The 23,097-nt window shown below is 57.1% G+C and overlaps 2 protein-coding genes across 2 annotated transcripts; both read right to left on the bottom strand.

Moving 5' to 3' along the window:
* Nucleotides 1–2,165: 2,165 nt before the first annotated feature.
* On the bottom strand, nucleotides 2,166–4,434 carry LOC138718494 (forkhead box protein J1-B-like). The gene is made up of 2 exons (XM_069853002.1): nucleotides 3,931–4,434; nucleotides 2,166–2,948 (listed from the first exon to the last, which is right to left on the bottom strand). The coding sequence occupies exons 1-2, from the start codon at nucleotides 4,432–4,434 to the stop codon at nucleotides 2,166–2,168; spliced, it is 1,287 nt and encodes a 428-aa protein (XP_069709103.1).
* Nucleotides 4,435–15,652: 11,218 nt separating this feature from the next.
* Nucleotides 15,653–18,124, bottom strand: LOC138718543 (forkhead box protein J1-like). Its single transcript, XM_069853047.1, has 2 exons — nucleotides 17,621–18,124; nucleotides 15,653–16,435 (listed from the first exon to the last, which is right to left on the bottom strand). The coding sequence occupies exons 1-2, from the start codon at nucleotides 18,122–18,124 to the stop codon at nucleotides 15,653–15,655; spliced, it is 1,287 nt and encodes a 428-aa protein (XP_069709148.1).
* Between the last annotated feature and the right edge of the window lie 4,973 nt (nucleotides 18,125–23,097).

Genomic DNA, 23,097 nt, shown 5'->3' with positions numbered 1-23,097 from the left:
TCCATCAAAGACCAAAACAGCAGAACGCCTTCTGGACCTTTTCTCCCAGAGACAAGGGACCCGTGGGGACGATCTGGGGACCCGTGGTGGTAGCCATGAACCCCTTTTCCTTCCCTCTTCTCCCCATCTCTTTCCTTGTTCTCTGTCTCTTTCCATCGTAGGTTGCTTTACAGGCATAAGTAATAAAGTGCCAGGTTAGATTGAAATTTGACTCCCTTGACTCTTTGAATTATTTGCGCTCTGAAACCATAAATGAAACGAACCATCACGCGTCCACGAGTGGACCGTGACAGTTGCCTGGAAAGCTGTTACTGTTAATGCTGTTAATCCCTACGAATCATTTATTACATTTATTGTTGTAATGAGTAAAACTAGATTTCACAGAGTATTGGAGAGTTTGGGCTTTTATGCTGATCGCACTTTGTGCTGCGCACCCTGTGTTAAAACACCTCGGAGCTTCCCAAACCTGCTGCCTCTTGACCCACTGCCCCCACCGCGCCTGCCCCAGCAGCTGAGCATGAGGTGATTTTCTTCACGGCCCTGGCAGAGCCTGACTGCTTCTCAGCTTAGTTGATCTTGCAAGGATTTGGTTGTTCCTGCAGCTTTTGTGCAGCTCTGCTCACACTCCTGTGCCCACCAGGTCTCCAAAGCCACTTATGTTTCACAGGGCGTGTGGAGGGATAGAGAAGAGGAGGCTGAGGGGAGACCTTGTTGCTCTCTACAACTAATTTTTCACAGAAAGGGTCATTGGGCACTGGCAGAGGCTGCCCAGTGAGGGGATTGAGTCATGTAAATGGCAGGTGGATGAGGTGCTGAGGGGCACGGTTTAGTGGTTGATAGGAATGATTGGACTAGATGAGCCTGGAGGTCTTTCCATACCTAGTGATTCTGTGAATACGCAGGTAGGAACATGGCATGAGCAGAAGGACAGTGTTGAGTGCTTACACCATGTCACGCCCAGGAGCTCCGCGCAGGGACAGGGAAGGATGCTCCAGGGGCTGGGAGCAGCTCCCAGGCCTCGGGACAGAGCCACCCTTGTGCCACAGAGAGCGTGTAGCCGTTGTCACGCAGCTGGCTGTTTGTGCATCAGTTTTCCCGTGAGGAATCACTGTGCTGCTGCGGAGCGGGGTGAGGGCATCTGTGTATCCGGGCCGGGTGTACAGGCAGGGCTGGGCTGGTGAGATGTCCCCCCACTCCAGGAGAGAGGGTCTGACAGGGTCAGGAGGGGCTGGAACAGAACAAGGAGGCAAAAGGCTTGTTCTTATTTATTCTTTTTAATTGTAAATAACATCCCATTAAAAGGTGAAATCACACACAAATCTCTGCAGCCCTTTGGCACCGTATGGAGGCCCCAACAGAGGGAAATATAATGAGAACAGCAAATAAAGAGAGGCCTTATCAGTACAGACAAATACATCCACACCACACTCCAGAGCCTGTAGCCCTGTGCCCACCGGACACTATCCCCACCAATGTGGTGGCATCCCAGGGGACTTCAGGCGGTGGCACCTGGACAAAGCAACAGCCCAAGGCCCTGCTCTGCCCCTTGCGTGACCGGAAGATATTCAATTCTCAGCTTGCCTCGTGCTTTACTGGGGAAGGAATGCAGAACTTTTCCACGGAAGTTGTGGCTGCATCATCCCTGGAGGTGCTCAAGGCCAGGTTGGACAGAGCCCTGGGCAGCCTGATCTTGTGGGAGGTGTCCCTGCCCATGGCAGGGGAGTTGGAACTAGATGATCTCTAAGGTCCCTTTAACCCAAAGTATTCTACGATTCTGTGGTTCTATGATTCTATGATTCTCCCACCTCCACACTCCCACCCCCTCCCCAAATTTGAGTACAAATTGCAACAAGGATAATGGGATTTTTTAAAGGCTTCTTTATTAATTCATAAGCTACAACCTCTCTCAATAAATATTGCGGCTAACATTAAAGGTCCTAAATGCTGTTGTTACTAAACAGAAATTCTCTACAATCTTTGACTTCTCAACAAGTCTAAGGCAAACCACTGACACTACAGCTTCTGCTCTCACCTACCTGATGCCTACTCTATCTCTAATAACCTACAGCGAAGGAGAGGTGAAGAATCCAGTTCTTGGAAGTCCCAGTAGCGTGGGGGGAGCATCCTGCTAAAGCACACGTGGGCTTTGATCGGTGACTGGCCTCTTACAAGAGGGAATCCAGATTGATCCAGTTGCTGACATCTGCTATTACAGAGGCATCGTTGACTTCAAACAACTGCTCCGCATTGGCAGAATCCGAGAGGAGATCGCTTGTCCCTTCATCACAGAGATGCTGCAGGAAAGAAGTGGCCATGAAGCTTTCATCCAGGCTCAGGCTGTTCTGGGAGGACTCAGTGAGGACCTGCTCCAGCCCCTGGGGACATTCAAAGTGGTGCCCTTGTGCCATCAACTCCAGGTTGAGCGTTTTGAGGCTGACTGGAGATAAGAGCTCCAGATCCCCAAAAGTGGAGACCTCTCTGTTCAGGCTGGGGTCAGAGTCCCCTTTCAGGGATCCCAGCTGGGTCTGCTCCTCCAGGCTCAGCAAGGCGGAATTGGAAAGCCGACAAGCTTTGGCTGTTTGCTTGGGCAAGGGCTGCTTGCGCTTGAGCCCTCTTTTGCCATCCACTGGATTCCAGTTCTGGTTGCCAAGACCTTCTTCAAACTCCTTCAGCAGCAGCTGTGACTCCATGTTGACAGAGAGGACTTTATTGGAGGCACAAGCTGAAGCGGCCAGGGAGGCACCATGCTGTGCTTCTTGCTGGGCTTTCGCAGTGTAGGCTGTGAGGATCTGCACTGGGCGCATCCTCTGCTTTTTGAAGGCACCGCTCCTGAGCTGCTCAACGTATTGCGGGTCAAGCTTCCAAAAGCCACCTCTCCCTGGCTTGTCCTTCTCTCGAGGCACCTTGATGAAGCGCTTGTTTGAGGAGAGGTTGTGCCGGATGGAGTTCTGGGAAAAAAGAGAAAAAAAACAGGGTGGAACACAAGTCTGCTAAAATACAGGCACATGTCTGCCTGCTGCCAGGCTGACACAAACTGGACGGGCGAAACTGGAGAGCCACGGGGGCTGTCCCACCCCAGCCCTGTGTGTCCCCAGAGGTGCCTTCTGGCCCAGAGGAGCTCCGGGTAAAATCACTGCATCCTCATCAGCCACTGCTTAAAGGAGGTGGGGGGAAGACTATGGGGGAAGAAAAAGAAAGAAAAAGAGGATTTTCTGCTTTTCCAGCCATATTTCCTGGTGGGTTAATATATTAATCCTTCCTCCCTGCAAGAACCTTGTGTACCTCCTGCATCTCTTCCTTCTGTCAATGAACACTTTGAATTAAAACTGTGGTGAATATCCAGCCATGAGTCTGCAAGAGAAAGTCAATATTCTGGTACTCAGCTTCTCCCATAGAGTCCCTCCCATAAGTTTCCCAGCACAGGGAGTCTGGGGAACACCTGTGGCCCTGGAGAGGGACCAAGGGCTTCCCTACCCTTCTCTCTGGTGGGCTTCAATAGCCTCCAGACACCCACTTGCCTAGGGAGGTGGTGGACAGTTCCTGGGCGGGGGGCTAAGAAAGGTTTAGCTCAGCCCTGCCTGGGGGAGCAGTGGTGCAGGATAGCTGGCACGCTCTGGATTTGGGCTGGGAATAACTAGAGCAGAGGGAGGAGCAACCCAGGTGCCTCCTGCCCCACCACATTCTAGAAAGCCACCCGTGCTGGAGAGTGTCCTCTGAGATGGAGCAGGGCAGCAAGCTACAGGAAGCTGAAGTGGGAGACAGAGACACCTTAACTCCAGAGTCAAGAGGAGATGCAGGGACCAACAGCCCAATGGGGCCTTTCCACTCCATGAATGACCCTGAGCTCTCTCTTACACGATGGAAGCTGTGAAAGGCCCTTCCCAGCCATAAGGGGAGATGGGGCAGGGCAAGAGTTCTCAAATGTCCTACCTGCCACACGGGATCAGCTTGACGGAAGTAGCAGAAGTTGTCGGTAATCCACTTGTAGATGTCGGAGAGGGTGACGTGGGGCTCCTTGCTGGCTTCCATCGCCATGCAGATGAGGGTGGTGTAGGAGTAGGGTGGCTTGATGTAGGGGTTGGTCTGGTAGTCAATGCCCTCCGTCAGCTGAGGGTGCGTGGACACAACGTGGTGCTCCGTCATCCAGCTGGAGGAGGAGATGGGCATGCGGGGAGTGTGGGGCGTTTCCATGCGCGCTGAGTCAGTGCCCAGGGGTGAGCACGGCACTGCAGAGCTGGGGATGCCCTGACAGCTGTGGGGGTCCGGGATGATGGAGCAGCAGGAGGAGTTGCCCATGCTAGCGCTGATGATGGAGAAGTCCAGCAGCCACGTCAGGTTGGGCAGGCTGTCATCCACATCGTCCGAGTCTCTCCTGCTGACCTCCTGCCCTCTGTCCTTCCCTGTCTCCTCGTGGCTCAGCCACCCCTCAGCCATGCCTCATCGGCAGCTCTGGCATTCACGGGGTGCGTCTGAAGCGGAGGGAGGGGACGGAGCAGATCCTGCAATGACAACAGGGAAGGGATGAACCTTTCGTGCCCTGCCCGAGAGCTCTCAACGTGACATCATAGTGTCCTGGACACTGCTGCCCTCTGTGACCCGGTCGAGAGACACCACCACCCTCTGCCTGCTGTGTCGCTGCCACAGCTGTAACTGTTCACTCAACCGCTGCTCAGGTTTGGGCTGGACACGCAGCTCCTGCTGAAGCCTGACACGTCGTGGGAGCAGAGCCTTTAGGACAAAGCGTAGGTGAGACATTCGCAGAACGCAATGCACAAGACAGCGTGACGGCTGTTTCGCAGCCCTCAAAGCCTGCAGCTCTTTGTAGAGTAACTGTCCCCCTTCCCCACCCCTAACGCTTCCCACACCTCCGCTCTCTGCAGGATGGCGAAGAGACCCCCCATCCCCAGGGTTGCCTGGGAGGACAAAGGGGTTCCACAGGAGAGCATCGCTTCTCCGGAGTTCGACCAGCGGCACGTGCCCAAGTCACTGCTAAGCAGTAAGTGAGGGCTCCCGGGGCTGGGGCCACTGATTGCTCCCTGGGGGAGGACAGGGTCCTGCTTCCCTGGCACAGCGGCAGTGGGGGTCTGACAGGCCAGGGGCACAGCACTGCCGGAATGCTGCTCCGAGCTAAGAGCCAAACCCAGCACAGCCTCCCCCAGGGCGGGAGGTGGCTTTCCACGCTGTGCTCCAGCATTGCAACCCATCTGCCAGGCACCCTCCAGACGAGACACCCACGGGAAAACTGGGCCAGGGGAGCGGGGACAGGTCTGGACAGAGGGCAGAGCTCCTTCTCCTCACGTTTACCTGCAGCCCCTCTCTACAGCCCTCCCTACTTTCCTCCTTTGCTAGGTGACTCCTCAGCTGCGTCCAGCTTGGCGACTCTAGACAGAGGGCAAGAAGAACCCGTGCAGCTCATTCTCGGGTCTCTAACCTTCTCAGTGAAGGTACTCGCATCCCTTTGCATGGGAGCTGTGCCCGTGTCTCCCGACGGGGCCGCCGGCTCTGCTGCCGGGGCTGCTGGCCGGACAGAGCGTCTCCCCTGGCTCTCCTGGGCAGCACTGCAGCCCCAGCACCCCAGTCCTGCTGGCCGTGTGCCAACCTTCTCATGCTCCCCGTTTGCCTCTCTGTCCCTGGTTGCCAGGAGGAGGCCCAGACGATGCATTCCCCACAGTCCCTCTGCACCCTGTGCAAACCTGCCCAGTGCCAGGACTTGCCCCAGGACCTGAACGCCTACTGCCGCAAATTGGAGCCGGCAGAGAATTTCGAGGTGAGCGGACAGGCAGCGGGTCTGGGGATGGGGTCAATGTTCCGGGCACCGGCACACTGTGAGGAGGGCAGGGACAAGCGTGCGTAGACACTGAGCTGCTACGAGGGGACTCGGGTGCCGCTGTGAAGCCCTGCAAGCAGAGAGCCTGGCACTGGTGGGGCCGGAGGGTTCCCTGGGGGCAGAGGCAGAGGGTCTCCTCCTGCTCCACCGCCTGGTGCTGGGTCTGCTGGCGGCTGCCAGGAACCGTTGTGGTTGTGCTCTGCAGATGCTGGTGAAAGAGGAGCCCAAGAACTACCTGAACACAGCAATGCGGCAGCAAGCCATGCTTTGCGACGCTGCCTTGAGGTACGTGCCCAGCCCCTGCTTCAGCGAGCACCTCTCAACAGCCCGTGGCCCCGCCCCCTTCTGGGAGCATCCCCCATGCCAGCAGAGCCCAGTGGTGCCAGGAGGGGAACTCTGCGGACAGCAGAGGGATCCTGCAGCTCCACGCCCGGTCTCAGCTGTTCCCCACAGACGGAGGCAGGAGACTTGCCTGCCAGGATGTCCTTGGGCCAAGGCAATGCCAGGGACAGAGGAGGTGCCCCTTGGTGGGGCTTCCTGCACAGCCTCCATCCCTCTTGGCGATCCCTCCTCCAGAGGTCCCTGTCCACCTGCCCAAGGCATCGAGGCTCCGCTCCCAGCACCAGTGTCCAACATGGCCCTGTCTCGCTTTGCAGCCAAGTGCAGATGGTGCTGGACGAGAAAATGAAACGCCTCTTGCAGGCCTGTTTCAGCAGCGTCTTCTTCCTTCCACCACAAATGGACATGCCGGCCCCTCTCAAAGGTCTCTACTTCAGGGTAAGCGCTGGCTGAGCTACGGGAGCCCCGAGTCCCTCTGATCTTCTCCCTGACACCGCCTGCTGAGAGACAGCCAAGGCAGGGCAGGGACTCAACTCTGCCTTCCCACCCTCAAGCCTTCATCCCCTTCCCACGGGTCTGGCCATGTCCAGCACCGCAGGCTGCTCTGTCAGATCTGTCCCTGGGGTGAGAGGGACTGCAGAAAGATTGCCACCACCCTCTGTCCTCCTTGCAGGCCCTGGAGGACGTGGACACCGTGCTGCAGATACTACTCCGTTCTTCCGCCGCTTTCTTTGTGGAGCTGCAGACAATCTTACAGGTCTGGCATTGGCAAAGAGTGGGGTTCACGGGGCCTCTTCCTGAGGGGACCGTCCCCTTAGCCCAGTACCACACACAGAGCACTCTGCAGGGAGGGTGCCCAGCTCCCTTACGCAGCCAAGGGTGGCCCATCACGCTCTTCTGGGAGCCCAGCGTCCCCTGCCCGCAGTCCATGTGATGTCCCCTCTGCATCCCACTGCTGCGTCACAGCAAAGCCTTGCCCGCGGCACTTCTGGGCCAGCTCTGTCCCCAGAGCTCTCCTTGCACCGAGGCAGCGGGAGGCCTTTGATCCCTCTCCTCAGGCACCGCAGCAGCGGCAGCTGGTGCTGCCCGTCCCCTGCCTCGCGGTCCCCTGTTCTCTCCTCTCCACATCTGCTGGGCAGCAACCCACTGGGACCTTCCTGTCCCACACAGGGACCCCAACCCTGGAGCCCTGCACTCCTGGCTTCTCAGGGGGCTGGACTGCCATTCCCCTCTGCAGACCCCCAGGCAGGCTCCTGTCCCAAAGTCCAGCCTCCACGGAGAGGGCGCTCAGGGCTCTGTTTTGGGGAGGGCAGGACAAGGATCAGGTGTTGCCCTGGGGACCTACGTGAGTCCCACCAGGACACGGGCAGCGCTTCTTCTGCTGGCGCGGGTGCCGGCTCCCAGGACACACCAGCAGTTTCTCTCCTCCCAGATGCTGCTGCCCTTCACCACCTGCCAGAGCACAGCTGCGTGTGAGAGGGCGGTGGGGCGGATTGTGAGGCTGAGTGACTTCCTCCTGGCCAGCGGTTCCTCAGCACAGGTAAGGAGACAGGCACCCTCCAGCTGGGGGTTCTTCCCTTCCCTGCACACCGGAGCAGCCCCTAGCTCGGAGATGCCTGTGAGGCGAGTCTGGTTGAGGTGTTCAGTGAGGCTCTGCCCTGGAGAGAAGGTCTCCGTTTCTTTCCTATTCCCACGGTCTCCTCTCCCCAGTGCCCTCTCTGCCAGGACTCGTCTCAGTCCCCAGGCCTGTGCAGGACAGGACTGCCCAAGGAGCATGGTGGGAGGCCAGGTCTGCAGCTCTCCCTGCCCTGCTGCCCTACAAGCACCTTTGGGAGGGTCCTCCAAATCCTGTCTCACTGGGGATATTTCCTTGTGGAAGCTCCTGGGTTCAGGACTTTGATTGCACCTGCTGCCCCTCAGCCCTTCTACCTCTCTTGCCTCCCACACCCAGGGCTGGAGCACCTGCGAAGGAGACGATGACAGCCGTGCCTGCCTCACAGAGATCCGTATCCCCCTCCTGGGACAGCTGCTGGGACGTCTCATCTTTTGCTGCTTTTGCAAAAACTGGGAGATCAGATCGGGGGCTTTGGATGCTCTTCATTACCTCTTCAGATTCTTCCAGCAGCAAAAATGTAAGAGGAGCTGGGGTGGGCTGCCTCCCTCCACACACACACAGACCTCTCCTCATGCACCTGGTTGTTTCCCCGAGTCTTGCAAGGGACTGTTCCGGTGCTTCTGGAAGTCATCCATGAGAGCCTGCCAGCTTCCAGACGTCCCCTGCCTCTCATTTATCCACTCTTCCGTGATCCCCTCGTGTTTAGGCACGGCACGTCCACAGGATGATCCAGAACATCCAGAGAGACAAAGGGAGCGGGAAGCTGAGGACACCTGGCTGACTTCACCAAGCGCAAGCCGCATTGCCATGGTAATGAGCACATCAGCAGGAGACTCGTGTGAGCGAAGGGATCCAGAATGAGCGGGGTGGCATGGCCTCACTGTCTCCAGTGAGGGGGTTGCTGCTGTCCCCGAGCAGGGACCCAGCAGCAGCTTCAGCTCTCTTGGCTTCCACCAAGCCCCGGTTCTCCGCGGGCCCAGCGCTGTGCCCACAGCCTCCACCCTTCCTCCCCCATGCTGAGGGCTCTCTGTCCCCGTGCTCCATTGTGCACCGACTGCAGCCCCTGCTGCCAGCTTTCCTGCGGGCACTGCTGCCAGGACATCTGTGCCCAGAGCTGCTCCCCCAGCTCAGCGGAGTAGCACCATCCGGGCACTCGGTGAGACGTGTCTTCCCTGCCTTCCTTCCACCCGCAGGCATTTGGAAGATACCTCGAGCCTTCTGAGAAGACAGAGCTCGTCCTCATGGCCATTAAGGCCCTGAGAGACTCAAGCCTGGATGCCAAGGAGGCGGCGAGCAGCATCCTGGATGTGGCCATGGGAGAGCCCGCCTCATGGCTAGTGCAGGTAAGTGGCATGTGGCTGCCTTGCTGTGCCCTTCCCTTGAGCGCTTCCAGGCTTTGTGTGTCCCCGTATCCCTCTCTCCCTGACCCAGGCGCCTCAGGCACCTGGCAGCACAGTCGGATGGGAAGTGGTTTCTTGGGAAATGGCTGCACTCCAGCAGCAGCCCTGACCTCCCCTGTGTGCCCTCCAGGTTCCGGACATCGTGAGGTGCATCTATGAAAACAGGGAGTGCATGTGCACGGCATCAGCCCGGCACAGCCTGGACTCGCTGCTTCTGCTGGTGACCGACTGGTGTCCCAGGGAAGTGGTCACGATCCTGTTGGGGTTGTCTCCGTCGTGTGACAGGTACTGACCCCAACAGTCCCTGTGAGCTTCTTCCATGCCCAGCAGCAACAGGAACGCTATCCCAGACCCCTCCTGCTCGCCCAGGCAGGGACCCGGCCCCCAAGCAAAGGTCTGGAAGGGGCCGGGGCTGCAGGACTGCCTGGATCCTGCGGGCTGTCCCAGGAACCGCGCGGTGTCGAGGCAGCTCTGCTGACAGAGCACTCTGGTCCTGCAGGGCTGCTCTGGCCATCTGGGATGTGCTGCTTTCCCAGCCCCACACAGTGGAGAAGGCCTTGAGCGAGCTGCTCCGACAGCTCCAGGGCAAGTGGCTGCACGGCGTCTTCAGCTCCAACGCAGAGGAGGTCGCCTGCTTCCTTCGTTTGTCTGTGAGTGGCCAGAGCAGTCCTTGCTCACTCTCTGGGCTGCATCTGCCTCTGTGGGAAAAGGGGCCCGGCCATCTCCCCTCCCACCTGCCCCCAGATGGTCACCTCCTCCAGGACATACGGCCACGGCCCCTTGGGGCCGGCAGGGACCGGCCCAGCACTGGGTTCCTTTGCGCCAACTGTGCCAGGGCCACCCCACGCTGCGTGGGCCCCGGAGCCCTTGCCCTCAGGGAGCCTCACGGTGTGGGGAACCCTGCAACTCCTGCCAGTCTCCCACTGCTCTCTTTCTTCCAGCTGCTGGCCTCAGGTTACGGGAACGCAGAGGAGATTGCTGGCCAGGACCAAACCCAGAGGTTCCTGCAGCGTACAAGCCCGGGTCTGCTCTCACTGGAGCTCAGAAGCCTGGTGACACTGTCGCAGAGACCTGAGACGGTGAGCGGGGCACGGACAGGATGCAGCCACGTTGGCAGCCTGGGGCTGGGGCTGTGGGTAACGCGGAGGCTAGTGCTCAGTGGCCAGAGAATTTGTGCTAGGGTGCTCTTTCCCCATTTTGCGAAAGGGAATTCTGTGCTTGATACAGGCAAGGAAAATGCTAGACCTGCTGCCGGACGTCATGGGCACCCAGGAGAATGCCGGCTCTGAGGACAAGATGAAGGCTCTGCTGGTTGTCCAGAACGTGCTGCGTCATCTGGGGAGGAAGGAGGCCAGCCCCGTGGCTCTGCAGCTGCTGGAGAAGCTCCGGCCGGTCTTTGATGATGTAAGGCTGCTGTGGGAGCCTCAGCCCCACCGCTCGGCCCTCTGCAAGGACAACTGCCCATCAGCCCAGCCCCGCAGGGCTATTTGGGCCGGGGTTTTCCCTCCTGGCTGTGGAGTCTGGCTCCAAAGCATCTCCTCTCACAGCAGCCCTGCCCTCGACCCTGCTCTGGGAGCGGCTCTCGCTCCAAGTCTCCTGTCCTCCTCCCTTCCAGGAGTGCAGCCAGCTGCGAGAGCTCTCCATCTGCCTCTTCAAAGATGCGATGCAGATGGTGGTGGGGAACAACAAGCAGCAGACAAAGGAGCATGTGTGGAGAAGCCTGATCCCACTGTTCTTTCGCATGAGTGACCAGACCAAGAGCGTGGCCAAGGTACAGATTACGAACCTGAGCAGGGATGCGGGGAAGGCTGAGCTGACACCACAAGTGTGGCCTGGGCACCAGGGAGGGAAAAGGGCTGCTGGCAGTCCGACACGAGGAGTCTGTGTGGTCTCAGGGTCCAAGAGCTGGAGTCACTGAGGACGGGGCAGACCCTGCTTCCCTGCCTGGATCCCACCACTGCCTTCCTGTGGCCTCCTGCCACAGAGGCGAGGAAGATGGGCTCCTGTTTCTCCCTCCTTCCCCCATTCACCTCTCCTCCAGCGCACCCAGAGAGAGGATCAAAAGGAAGGAAGGAGAAGCTGGCACGGACATCTCCCACGCCTGCAATAGGTGGTCCAGCAGGGCTCAGCAGCAGTCCATGGCCACCAACACCTGAGCACGAGAGTCCCTAGAGACTTTCTGGCTGTCCCTGCACGTGCTGGAGGCCAGGGCTTTGAGTCCCTGGAACCCCAGCCCCTGTCCTTCTCCACAGGCAGCTCAGGAAGCCCTCCTCGTTGCTGCAAAGCTGCTGAAGTTGAGAAATCTCACCCGCCTGACCCAGACGCAGCAGATATTCCGAGTTGGGGAGTACTTGGTGAGGACAAGCCCCAAGCCCTAGAGCCCAGTCTGGACAAGGGGACAGCCGTTCCTGCTCTGCTCCAGCCTAGAGCCCAGAGCCCAGAGCCTGGAGCCTCCTTCCCTTCCCCTGGGCCCAGAGCCCCCGGGGCTGCTTCTCCAAGCCCCTTTCCCCTCCCCACTCTCATGGTGTGGAAGGAGACCCTAGGCTGTCTGGGCCCTGGCAGCGGGACAGAAGGGTCACAGGACCTCCAGACCCCTATGCCTGCAGCTGTCTCTGTGCCTCAGCGCTACAGGGCTCCTGTCTGGGAGATGGGAATGGCCTGAGGTGGCAGGGGTAAAGGGGATGCTGGTCCAGCTGCCTGGGAAGGCTGCGTGACACTCTGTGCCCCTCTACTCTCTCCAGCTGGTGAAGGCCAAAGGCAGAGCTGCAGAATACCTGCACGAGAGCCTGGCATACTTGCAGGATGCTCAGGACACCTTGCGAGAGGCGGCCGTGCGGTTTGTCGGTGAGCCACAGCCCCCGGGGTCCCTCTGTTGCAGCCTGGCCCCAGTCCCCGCCGCTGCGCTGGCAGCAAGGGGAGCCCTGGGGCTGCCAGAGCCCTGGGTGCCCCGTGACGGGCCTGGGCAGCCAGGGCTCGGTGCCTCCCTCTCCCACCCCTGCCCACAACGCTGGGCTTGGCTGCAGCCTCGCTCAGTCCCTCACCCCAGCCCGGCACTGCCCTTCCCTGGGGTCTCCCTGCTGAGGGGGAGCAGGGGCTGCAGCCAGACCGGCAGAGCCGGGAGCTGTGCTGCTGGGAGCACGCTGGGGAGCAGGCGGCTGACAGAGCTCTGTGCCTAGGGCTTGCCGCGCGCCACCTGAGGCACCAACGGGAGGAGAAGCTGCCTGAGATCTGCCAGGGTGAGTAGGGGCAGTGCTGTGCGTGCCGGGGCTGCTGGGGCAGGGGACAGAGCCTGGGCAGCGAGCTGCTGCGCCTTGCCCTGCTTCAGGGTTCGAGGGCAGAGGAACATCTCGGGGGCATTGGGGGCCTTCCTGAGCAACAGCTGCCAGCCGAGGTATTTGTCCCACCTGCTCCTCCCGGCCAGGGAAAGGGAAGGGTGGGGCTGGCAAGGTCTGGCAGAGATGCCTGAGGGTCTCTGCAAAGAGGTGGGGTTCAGCTCCCTTCTCTTTCCTTTGTCGCAGCCCTCCAGGTTTTGGAGAAAGATCCCCAGCTCTCCGTCTCATCTCTGGCAACTCAGAACATCCATATTCTGAGAGCTCTAGGGGAGCAGCCAACGTCACCACGGAAGCGGTGGGCGCGGTGCTGCTGGCCCTGGATGGCCGGGCAGGAGTGAAGCTCTCCTCAAGAAAATGCCTCCATTGGATGAAAGCTGGAACCTGGTTGGTCTCTTGTAGCAATGATTGGGCACGTTGCTGTAAGAGTTGGTCAAATGTTCGATTTCTGTCTCAACATTTTCTCATTTTTAACCTCCAAACTTGACTGTATAAATCACAAATTCAGGCCTCAGGAAAACGGCCAGAGCTGGCACGGAACGAATACTTTGTACCTAACTACCTGTACCTTCCTCCTTATCTCAACAATGTTTTGTACCTGTCTTCAAACCTCCTTGCTCCCTACCATTGTGAAAGATCCATGAAGCAAGGAGGAAAAGACAGGAAGATTAATGACGGGACTTACCACATACCCATAACCAACACAGCATGCGTGCAAGGTGATGATGACTACTGGCCTTCATTGGGAGACCCCAGGTTGACCACTGGCGCCAGGAGGAGCACATGCGCAAGGGGAGGAGACCTGCAGACACTCCTCTCTTGGCACCTGTGGCCTGCTACGTGGAGATAGGCACATCTCCACAGGCAAAGGTGGGTCACAGGTGTATTGACTGGCATAAAAGACAGCTCTGGAGCAGCTGAATTAGGGGGGAACAGAAGACCGAGACAGAAGAAGACCCCCCCACCCTGGGATCACCTCCATCAAAGACCAAAACAGCAGAACGCCTTCTGGACCTTGTCTCCCAGAGACAAGGGACCCGTGGGGACCATCTGGAGACCCGTGGTGGTAGCCATGAACCCCTTTTCCTTCCCTCTTCTCCCCATCTCTTTCCTTGTTCTCTGTCTCTTTCCATCGTAGGTTGCTTTACAGGCATAAGTAATAAAGTGCCAGGTTAGATTGAAATTTGACTCCCTTGACTCTTTGAGTTATTTGCGCTCTGAAACCATAAATGAAACGAACCATCACGCGTCCACGAGTGGACCGTGACAGTTGCCTGGAAAGCTGTTACTGTTAACGCTGTTAATCCCTACGAATCATTTATTACATTTATTGTTGTAATGAGTAAAACTAGATTTCACAGAGTATTGGAGAGTTTGGGCTTTTATGCTGATCGCACTTTGTGCTGCGCACCCTGTGTTAAAACACCTCGGAGCTTCCCAAACCTGCTGCCTCTTGACCCACTGCCCCCACCGCGCCTGCCCCAGCAGCTGAGCATGAGGTGATCTTCTTCACAGCCCTGGCAGAGCCCGACTGCTTCTCAGCTTAGTTGATCTTGCAAGGATTTGGTTGTTTCTGCAGCTTCTGTGCAGCTCTGCTCACACTCCTGTGCCCACCAGGGCCCCAAAGCCACTTATGTTTCACAGGGCGTGTGGGGGGATAGAGAAGAGGAGGCTGAGGGGAGACCTTGTTGCTCTCTACAACTAATTTTTCACAGAAAGGGTCATTGGGCACTGGCAGAGGCTGCCCAGTGAGGGGATTGAGTCATGTAAATGGCAGGTGGATGAGGTGCTGAGGGGCACGGTTTAGTGGTTGATAGGAATGATTGGACTAGATGAGCCTGGAGGTCTTTCCATACCTAGTGATTCTGTGAATACGCAGGTAGGAACATGGCATGAGCAGAAGGACAGTGTTGAGTGCTTACACCATGTCACGCCCAGGAGCTCCGCGCAGGGACAGGGAAGGATGCTCCAGGGGCTGGGAGCAGCTCCCAGGCCTCGGGACAGAGCCACCCTTGTGCCACAGAGAGCGTGTAGCCGTTGTCACGCAGCTGGCTGTTTGTGCATCAGTTTTCCCGTGAGGAATCACTGTGCTGCTGCGGAGCGGGGTGAGGGCATCTGTGTATCCGGGCCGGGTGTACAGGCAGGGCTGGGCTGGTGAGATGTCCCCCCACTCCAGGAGAGAGGGTCTGACAGGGTAAGGAGGGGCTGGAGGAGAACAAGGAGGCAAAAGGCTTGTTCTTATTTATTCTTTTTAATTGTAAATAACATCCCATTAAAAGGTGAAATCACACACAAATCTCTGCAGCCCTTTGGCACCGTATGGAGGCCCCAACAGAGGGAAATATAATGAGAACAGCAAATAAAGAGAGGCCTTATCAGTACAGACAAATACATCCACACCACACTCCAGAGCCTGTAGCCCTGTGGCCCCCGGACACTATCCCCACCAATGTGGTGGCATCCCAGGGGACTTCAGGCGGTGGCACCTGGACAAAGCAACAGCCCAAGGCCCTGCTCTGCCCCTTGCGTGACCTGAAGATATTAAATTCTCAGCTTGACTCGTGCTTTACTCGGGAAGAAATGCAGAATTTTTCCAGGGAAGTTGTGGCTGCATCATCCCTGGAGGTGCTCAAGGCCAGGTTGGACAGGGCCCTGGGCAGCCTGATCTTGTGGGAGGTGTCCCTGCCCATGGCAGGGGAGTTGGAACTAGATGATCTCTAAGGTCCCTTTAACCCAAAGTATTCTACGATTCTGTGGTTCTATGATTCTATGATTCTCCCACCTCCACACTCCCACCCCCTCCCCAAATTTGAGTACAAATTGCAACAAGGATAATGGGATTTTTTAAAGGCTTCTTTATTAATTCATAAGCTACAACCTCTCTCAATAAATATTGCGGCTAACATTAAAGGTCCTAAATGCTGTTGTTACTAAACAGAAATTCTCTACAATCTTTGACTTCTCAACAAGTCTAAGGCAAACCACTGACACTACAGCTTCTGCTCTCTCCTACCTGATGCCTACTCTATCTCTAATAACCTACAGCGAAGGAGAGGTGAAGAATCCAGTTCTTGGAAGTCCCAGTAGCGTGGGGGGAGCATCCTGCTAAAGCACACGTGGGCTTTGATCGGTGACTGGCCTCTTACAAGAGGGAATCCAGAGTGATCCAGTTGCTGACATCTGCTATTACAGAGGCATCGTTGACTTCAAACAACTGCTCCGCATTGGCAGAATCCGAGAGGAGATCGCTTGTCCCTTCATCACAGAGATGCTGCAGGAAAGAAGTGGCCACGAAGCTTTCGTCCAGGCTCAGGCTGTTCTGGGAGGACTCAGTGAGGACCTGCTCCGGCCCCTGGGGACATTCAAAGTGGTGCCCTTGTGCCATCAACTCCAGGTTGAGCGTTTTGAGGCTGACTGGAGATAAGAGCTCCAGATCCCCAAAAGTGGAGACCTCTCTGTTCAGGCTGGGGTCAGAGTCCCCTTTCAGGGATTCCAGCAGGGTCTGCTCCTCCTGGCTCAGCAAGGCGGAATTGGAAAGCCGACATGCTTTGGCTGTTTGCTTGGGCAAGGGCTGCTTGCGCTTGAGCCCTCTTTTGCCATCCACTGGATTCCAGTTCTGGTTGCCATTACCTTCTTCAAACTTTTTCAGCAGCAGCTGTGACTCCAGGTTGACAGAGAGGACTTTATTGGAGGCACAAGCTGAAGCAGCCAGGGAGGCACCATGCTGTGCTTCTTGCTGGGCTTTCGCAGTGGAGGCTGGGTGGATCTGCACTGGGCGCATCCTCTGCTTTTTGAAGGCACCACTCTTGAGCCGCTCAACGTATTGCGGGTCAAGCTTCCAAAAGCCACCTCCCCCTGGCTTGTCCTTCTCTCGAGGCACCTTGATGAAGCGCTTGTTTGAGGAGAGGTTGTGCCGGATGGAGTTCTGGGAAAAAAAGAGAAAAAAACCAAGGTGGAACAATCATCGGCTGGTGCCGCAACTATCTGCGTGGGGAGGCTGGTGGAGAAGCATCTTTGCAGCCAGGAGGAAGAGGAGGGTCTTTACATCCATGTGGCCCCATTACCAGCGGCAACATGTGGCATCACCATAGTGGACAGCACCATCAGGGCTCTCCTCGCATCCCCAGCTTGACCCACACCTCCTGTTAGTGTTGTGGGGAAAGCGGTTTGCTAAAATACAGGCACATGTCTGCCTGCTGCCAGGCTGACACAAACCGGACGGGCAAAACTGGAGAGGCACGGGGGCTGTCCCACCCCTGCCCTGTGTGTCCCCAGAGGTGCCTTCTGGCCCAGAGGAGCTCCGGGTAAAATCACTGCATCCTCATCAGCCACTGCTTAAAGGAGGTGGGGGGAAGACTATGGGGAAGAGAAAGAAAGAAAAAGAGGATTTTCTGCTTTTCCAGCCATATTTCCTGGTGGGTTAATATATTAATCCTTCCTCCCTGCAAGAACCTTGTGTACCTCCTGCATCTCTTCCTTCTGTCAATGAACACTTTGAATTAAAAGTGTGGTGAATATCCAGCCATGAGTTTGCAAGAGAAAGTCAAGATTCTGGTACTTAGCTACTCCCATAAAGTCCCTCCCATAAGTTTCCCAGCACAGGGAGTCTGGGGAACACCTGTGGCCCTGGAGAGGGACCAAGGGCTTCCCTACCTTTCTCTCTGGTGGGCTTCAATAGCATCCAGACACCCACTTGCCCAGCGAGGTGGTGGACAGTTCCTGGGCGGGGGGCTAAGAAAGGTTTAGCTCAGCCCTGCCTGGGGGAGCAGTGGTGCAGGATAGCTGGCACGCTCTGGATTTGGGCTGGGAATAACTAGAGCAGAGGGAGGAGCAACCCAGGTGCCTCCTGCCCCACCACATTCTAGAAAGCCACCCGTGCTGGAGAGTGTCCTCTGAGATGGAGCAGGGCAGCAAGCTACAGGAAGCTGAAGTGGGAGACAGAGACACCTTCACTCCAGAGTCAAGAGGAGATGCAGGGACCAACAGCGCAATGGGGACCTTTCCACTCCAAAAATGACCCTGAGCTCTCTCTTACACGATGGAAGCTGTGAAAGGCCCTTCCCAGCCATAAGGGGAGATGGGGCAGGGCAAGAGTTCTCAAATGTCCTACCTGCCACACGGGATCAGCTTGACGGAAGTAGCAGAAGTTGTCGGTAATCCACTTGTAGATGTCTGAGAGGGTGACGTGGGGCTCCTTGCTGGCTTCCATCGCCATGCAGATGAGGGTGGCATAAGAATAGGGTGGCTTGATGTAGGGGTTGGTCTTGTAGTCAATGCCCTCCGTCAGCTGAGGGTGCGTGGACACAACGTGGTGCTCCATCATCCAGCTGGAGGAGGAGATGGGCATGCGGGGAGTTTGGGGCATTTCCATGCACAGTTGGTCAGTGCCCAGGGGTGAGCACGGTGCAGCAAAGCTGGGGATGCCCTGACAGCTGTGGGGGTCCGGGCTGCTGGGGCAGCAGGAGGAGTTGCCCATGCTAGCGCTGATGATGGAGAAGTCCAGCAGCCACGTCAGGTTGGGCAGGCTGTCGTCCACATCGTCCGAGTCTCTCCTGCTGCCCTCCTGCCCTCTGTCCTTCCCTGTCTCCTCGTGGCTCAGCCACCCCTCAGCCATGCCTCATCGGCAGCTCTGGAATTCACGGGGTGCGTCTGAAGCGGAGGGAGGGGACGGAGCAGATCCTGCAATGACAACAGGGAAGGGATGAGGCTCTCTGAGGAGCAGCTGCTCTCTGGCACGTGAGCAAGACTGGGACTGGGTGCTCCCAGTGCCGCTGAGTGAGATCCATGCCCGGGCTGCTGCGCACCAGAGCCGTGACACCTCCCCTGGATGATCTACCAGCCCGGAAGCTTGGGAAAATTCACTCAAACCCCTACATCCCAGTATCACCCAACCCTCGTGGGCCCAGCAAGTCTTGGACTCAGAAAGTAATCAATAAAACGACTAAAACCACCCCTTACGTAACCAACATCCAGCCCTGCCGTCCCAAACAGAGTGGGCGTTTCTCCCACACGTTGCTAAGCAGGACAAAATGTCAAGATGAAAGACCTGGACAAAACGTCTTCAGCTTCCCTCTCTTCCACGTTATTCCTGCTCCTCCCTGCTCCTGGCACCCCAACACAACGCGGTGGGGGACCGCGCAGACCCACCCCAGGCACACCCTCACGCAGAGCCAGCTGCCCATTCAGCCCTCCGTTACTCCCAGGCTGGGGATGCAGTGTCTGCCTTCCCTGCTTTGCTACGAACCTGCGATCCCGTGTCTTTGGGCAAGGAGCGAGCCCGCCGAGGCCGGCCGGGGACGAGGAGCTCTGCACGGGCTGCGCGGGGCGGCTGGGGCTGGAGGTTCCTCCTTTCGAATGACGCTGCGCCCAACAGTCAGCGGGGGGCGGGGCCAGCAGAACCACCTGCCCCGCTCCCACAGAACAGGCTTTTCTCCCCAAAAGAAGCTTCAGGGCAGCCACACCTTGTTCCGAAGCTTGGTGCCCAGTGTCACCACCCGGCCCCTGCCAGCTCCTGTGCCCACACTGAGGGAGATCTCAGAAGCACTCGCTGCCGTGGTCTGGATGGGGGCACAGGGGAATTCAAAGAAGAAAAAGAGCGATAACAATAACCATCCCCTGTGCAAACCCACTGCTCCTGACAGCCGGCAAACGCTCTGCAGGACGCTTCAAAACATCTGAGAAGGCACTTTCCAGGGGACTGTCTTTAAAGTGTCCAGCATACTTCCAGGAGAACTTTCTGGAAAGCTTCCTGTAGCAGGAACATCTGCCCTGAGAGGGAGGAGGCTGAGGCAGGGTGCAGGGGAGCTGGGGCTCAGCTTACAGACCCCACCCTGGTGCTGCCTGGGGATCCTCCAGCCCATGGCTGCCAACATGACCATATATGACCATGATCCCATTCTGCCTTGAGCATAAAGGCAGCCCTGCCAGAGGCCATTTTGAGGCCTCCTCGAGCAGTAGGAGTGTGGGGGGAGGTTGTTCCTGTGCTAGGAGTACGTAGGCTGGTCTTCTCCTTGCGGTTTGGTGTCACCTCTTCACCAGGTGAGTACATGCGCTGTAGGATCCTCCCCCACCTCCTAAAGCCCTTAGAGATTCTGGTTATTTGTGCAGTAGTGTTGTGTAGCCCCAGTGACTGGTACCAGCTCGTGGGTGTGTGCATTGTTCCAAGGACTTTCCATAGGACTGTCCTCTGATATCTCCTCTGAAGCCCAGTTTTAGGCCCCGCAGCTTAAGTTTTTGTTTCTAGAGATCCATTTTCAGTCCCTCAACCCCATTTTTTGAGCCCCCGAAATCCTGTGTTTAGAAGCCAAAGCTTTGTTTTTAGGTTGCATGGGGGGGAATGATGGGGTTCCAAAACACTTTCCTTAAGGTTCAGGTCTTCTGTTTTGTGCCCCAAAGGAGCATAATTAGTTTTGAAACCCTCATTTCAGTGCCCAAAGTGTAATATGAGGTTCAAAAGCCTGTGTTTGAGGGTTCAAAGCATCACTTAAGGGCACAAAGGGTTAGCTGTTCTGCAGAGCTTCATTTTAGAGCCGCAGGGTTGAGGCTGTTGTGGGAGGTGTTTTTTAACAAAGCAGAGGGGTTTGGGTCTGACTGTGCATTACTTGGCTGCCATAAACTTGAACTGCCGGAGGGTGACAGTTCACAGGGATTGGAGCTGCTAGGAAGACATTCTGGCTTCCAGCACACCACAGATTCCAAGCCTCTTACTCAGAAATGCGTCAGAAGCTGGGTTTAATGGGTCTGAGGTTGAATTTTAGGGGGTCCAAACAGTCAGTAATTGGGTCAAACACCCTCTTCCTGCGGGTCAAAATCTAATTTATGTAGCCTAATTTCTAGTTTGCAAAGCTCACTTTTAGGCGCAGAGCTTCATTTTTAGGGCAGAAACGTTCACTGCATTCTCAATTCCCAAGACGTGATTTTAGGTTCCAAATCCTCATTTTAGGATCCAAGGCTGCGTTTTTAGGGTCTAAGCCCTCAGGGTCTAAGCCGGTCACCACCCGGCCCCTGCCAGCTCCTGTGCCCACAGTAAGGGAGATCCCAGAAGCCCTCGCTGCCGTGGTCTGGATGGGGCACGGGGGAATTCAAAGAAGAAAAAGAGTGATAACAATAACCATCCCCTGTGCAAACTCACTGCTCCTGACAGCCGGCTTCACTCCAGCCACACGGCTCAGCCCTCAGCACTGCTATCCCATGGGCTCGTCCCATCTCCCTCCCCAGAGAGTCCAACGCTCCCCGCGGCTTTCTGCCACCGCTGCCGCCCCTGAACCCGTCCGAGTGACATCCCCCAACTTGAAAATAACAGTTGCCATAGGAGATCAGCTTTTATTGTCTGATACTTTGTCTTTCAAGGTCTGCATTCCCCACAACGAAGCCGGCTGAGACACCTCTCCCTCTGCCATGCTCTCCTCCTCTTCTTCCACAAGGATTTCTTCACGCCAGCTGCTGATTGAGCTGCTTTCCTGATGTCACCGTGTCTCACAACTGCAGCCAACTGCCGTTTTCTGCTATGTGGAAGCTCTTTATAGTGATTTAAAGAGAAGGTGGCTGGGAGAGAGACACTTCGCTACGGCCACCATCATTCCTAGAGTGGACAACGCGAAGATGTGAAGCTGTGCGATGTCAGGCCTCAATCCTTTGAGGCTTTTTAGACCCCCCTGGATGAACCCCCCCAGCATCTTGGCCTGACATCCTCACTGGCACTGCTGGAGCTTGAGGTCTAAAGGACTACCCACCCCGTCCTTCCCAACTTGCATGAACTGGTGACCGTATGATTTCCGTGCTCCTCTTTTCCACCCTGCTTCCCACCCCCATGCACCTAGATCCATTCCTTTCCCCAGCCTTTGGTCCTTCCCAAGGAATTCCCTGCACACGATGTCTGGGGGACCTGTGGGACAGGCACACAAGGTTTGCATGATGGAGGAGGGCTGCAGCCTTTGTGCCTCAGCTGAGTGGAGAGAAGCAGCTCCAAGTGCTGAGCAAAGACAGCCCTTGTTTCCCTGGAATCTCCTCTGCTAGCAGGGGGCAGCAAGCTTGGGGAAAGCCAAGGAACATGCGTGTGGAAGGGAGCCCTTAGGCTGCGCACGCTGGTGGGAGAGCTGCTGCTTCTCTGCAGAGCTCCAGGAGAACCTTTTGGGAGGCCCCTGGCTGTCCAACTCCACAGCTTCTGGAGTTTCTCCACTCTCTGGTCCGTTTGGGAGGCAAGGTCAGGACCTTGGCACAGCTGTCTTTGCAGGACACGAGCTTTGCAAGAGGAGGACTTAGAACACACACACACTCACACACACACAAAAAAAAAAAAAAAAAGGCAATCTGTGGTAAAAACTGGGCTCCCAGGGGTATTCAGCACCTGGAGTGATGCCCCGTCTCCCCAACCTCTCAGTGTCAGTCCCAAGCCCAGCTCAGTCACCATGGGCTGGGCAGGGGCTGCGTTAACACCCTCATCCCCCTCTCCCAATGCAAATAGTTCTGCAAGCAGAGAGGTGCTGGCAAGTGAACACACAGTCCTGTTACTGAATTAAACAAGGAACAGGGATCTGGGAGAGGGCTGGGGCTGGAGAGGGTGAGTGCAGGCACCGGCCTTTGGATCTCTCTGTGTCCCAGCACTGCCCACCGCCGCTCCGTCCTTGTCCAGATTCACCTCTCAGAGGCTGCTCTAGTGTTTGGCCAGCCGGCGCACCGGCTTTGTCTTTTTTTTCTTCAGTGGGATGTTATCCTGCAGGGAGGCCTCCTGCTTCTTGGTGGTGTTGGCTGGCGCATGGTGCTTGGCCTTCTTGCTGACTGCCCCTCCTGATCTGGGCTGTACCCGGCAGGAGATGCCGGAGGTGCCGGTCAGGAACATCTGCCCTGAGAGGGAGGAGGCTGAGGCAGGGTGCAGGCGGGGCTGATGGGGGCTGGGAGCAGAGGCACTGTCCTCGATGTCCCCAGCCTTGTTGGTTGGACATCTCTGATGGCTTGTGGTTGCTGCTGAAAAGGGTGGGGTTTTAGTGGGGTTGTGGTGGGGGTCTGTCCCAGCTGTGGGGAAGCGTCGTGGGGCAGGGGGTGGGTGTCCTACCCTGAGGGGTCTGCCAGCGCAAGGGCTGTGCCAGCACTTGGTGAGAGTTGAAGGAGCCTTCCCCTGCACCCTCAGATGGGATCTGGGAGCCTGTGGGACACCAGACTTGTCCAGATTTATTGTGCCAACAGCAGGGAATAGCGAGGCGAGAAAAACACGTGCAGCCCCTGTGGGACAAGTGATGGGCTCCGTCCTTCCTTCTGGCCACAGGAGGATGTCCTGGGTGTCAGGACAGGACATCTCACCACCCAGGAAGGCAAGGCTGAGGAAGGCCCATGGTGCTGGGCTCAGCACTGGCGTGGGGATGGGGCACAGCCGTGTCTCCTGCCAGGTGCAAACGCGGCTGATGTGAGCAGCTCCTGTCACGCAGCTCCTCCTGCCGTGGCTGTAGCTGGAGCACGGACTGGGGCTGAGGCACCTCTGCTACGAGGACAGCCTGAGAGAGTTTGGGTTGTTCAGCCTGGAAAAGAGAAGGCTCTCGGGAGACCTCGTAGTGGCCTTGTGGCACCTGAAGGGGCTACAATAAAGCTGGGGAT

The sequence above is a fragment of the Phaenicophaeus curvirostris genome, chromosome 3, assembly GCF_032191515.1.
Source record: "Phaenicophaeus curvirostris isolate KB17595 chromosome 3, BPBGC_Pcur_1.0, whole genome shotgun sequence".
NCBI lineage: Eukaryota > Metazoa > Chordata > Aves > Cuculiformes > Cuculidae > Phaenicophaeus > Phaenicophaeus curvirostris.
The sequence above is the reverse complement of the archived record's forward strand: the minus strand, read 5'-3'. Positions and strand labels throughout refer to the sequence as shown.

Excerpts from the sequence above, each read along its gene's own strand:
- LOC138718494 (XM_069853002.1), bottom strand. The coding sequence starts at position 4,434 with ATGGCTGAGGGGTGGCTGAGCCACGAGGAGACAGGGAAGGACAGAGGG. Across the intron at positions 2,949-3,930 it reads AAGCTGATCCCGTGTGGCAG|AACTCCATCCGGCACAACCT; the intron begins GTAGGACATTTG and ends CTTTTTTCCCAG.
- LOC138718543 (XM_069853047.1), bottom strand. The coding sequence starts at position 18,124 with ATGGCTGAGGGGTGGCTGAGCCACGAGGAGACAGGGAAGGACAGAGGG. Across the intron at positions 16,436-17,620 it reads AAGCTGATCCCGTGTGGCAG|AACTCCATCCGGCACAACCT; the intron begins GTAGGACATTTG and ends TTTTTTTCCCAG.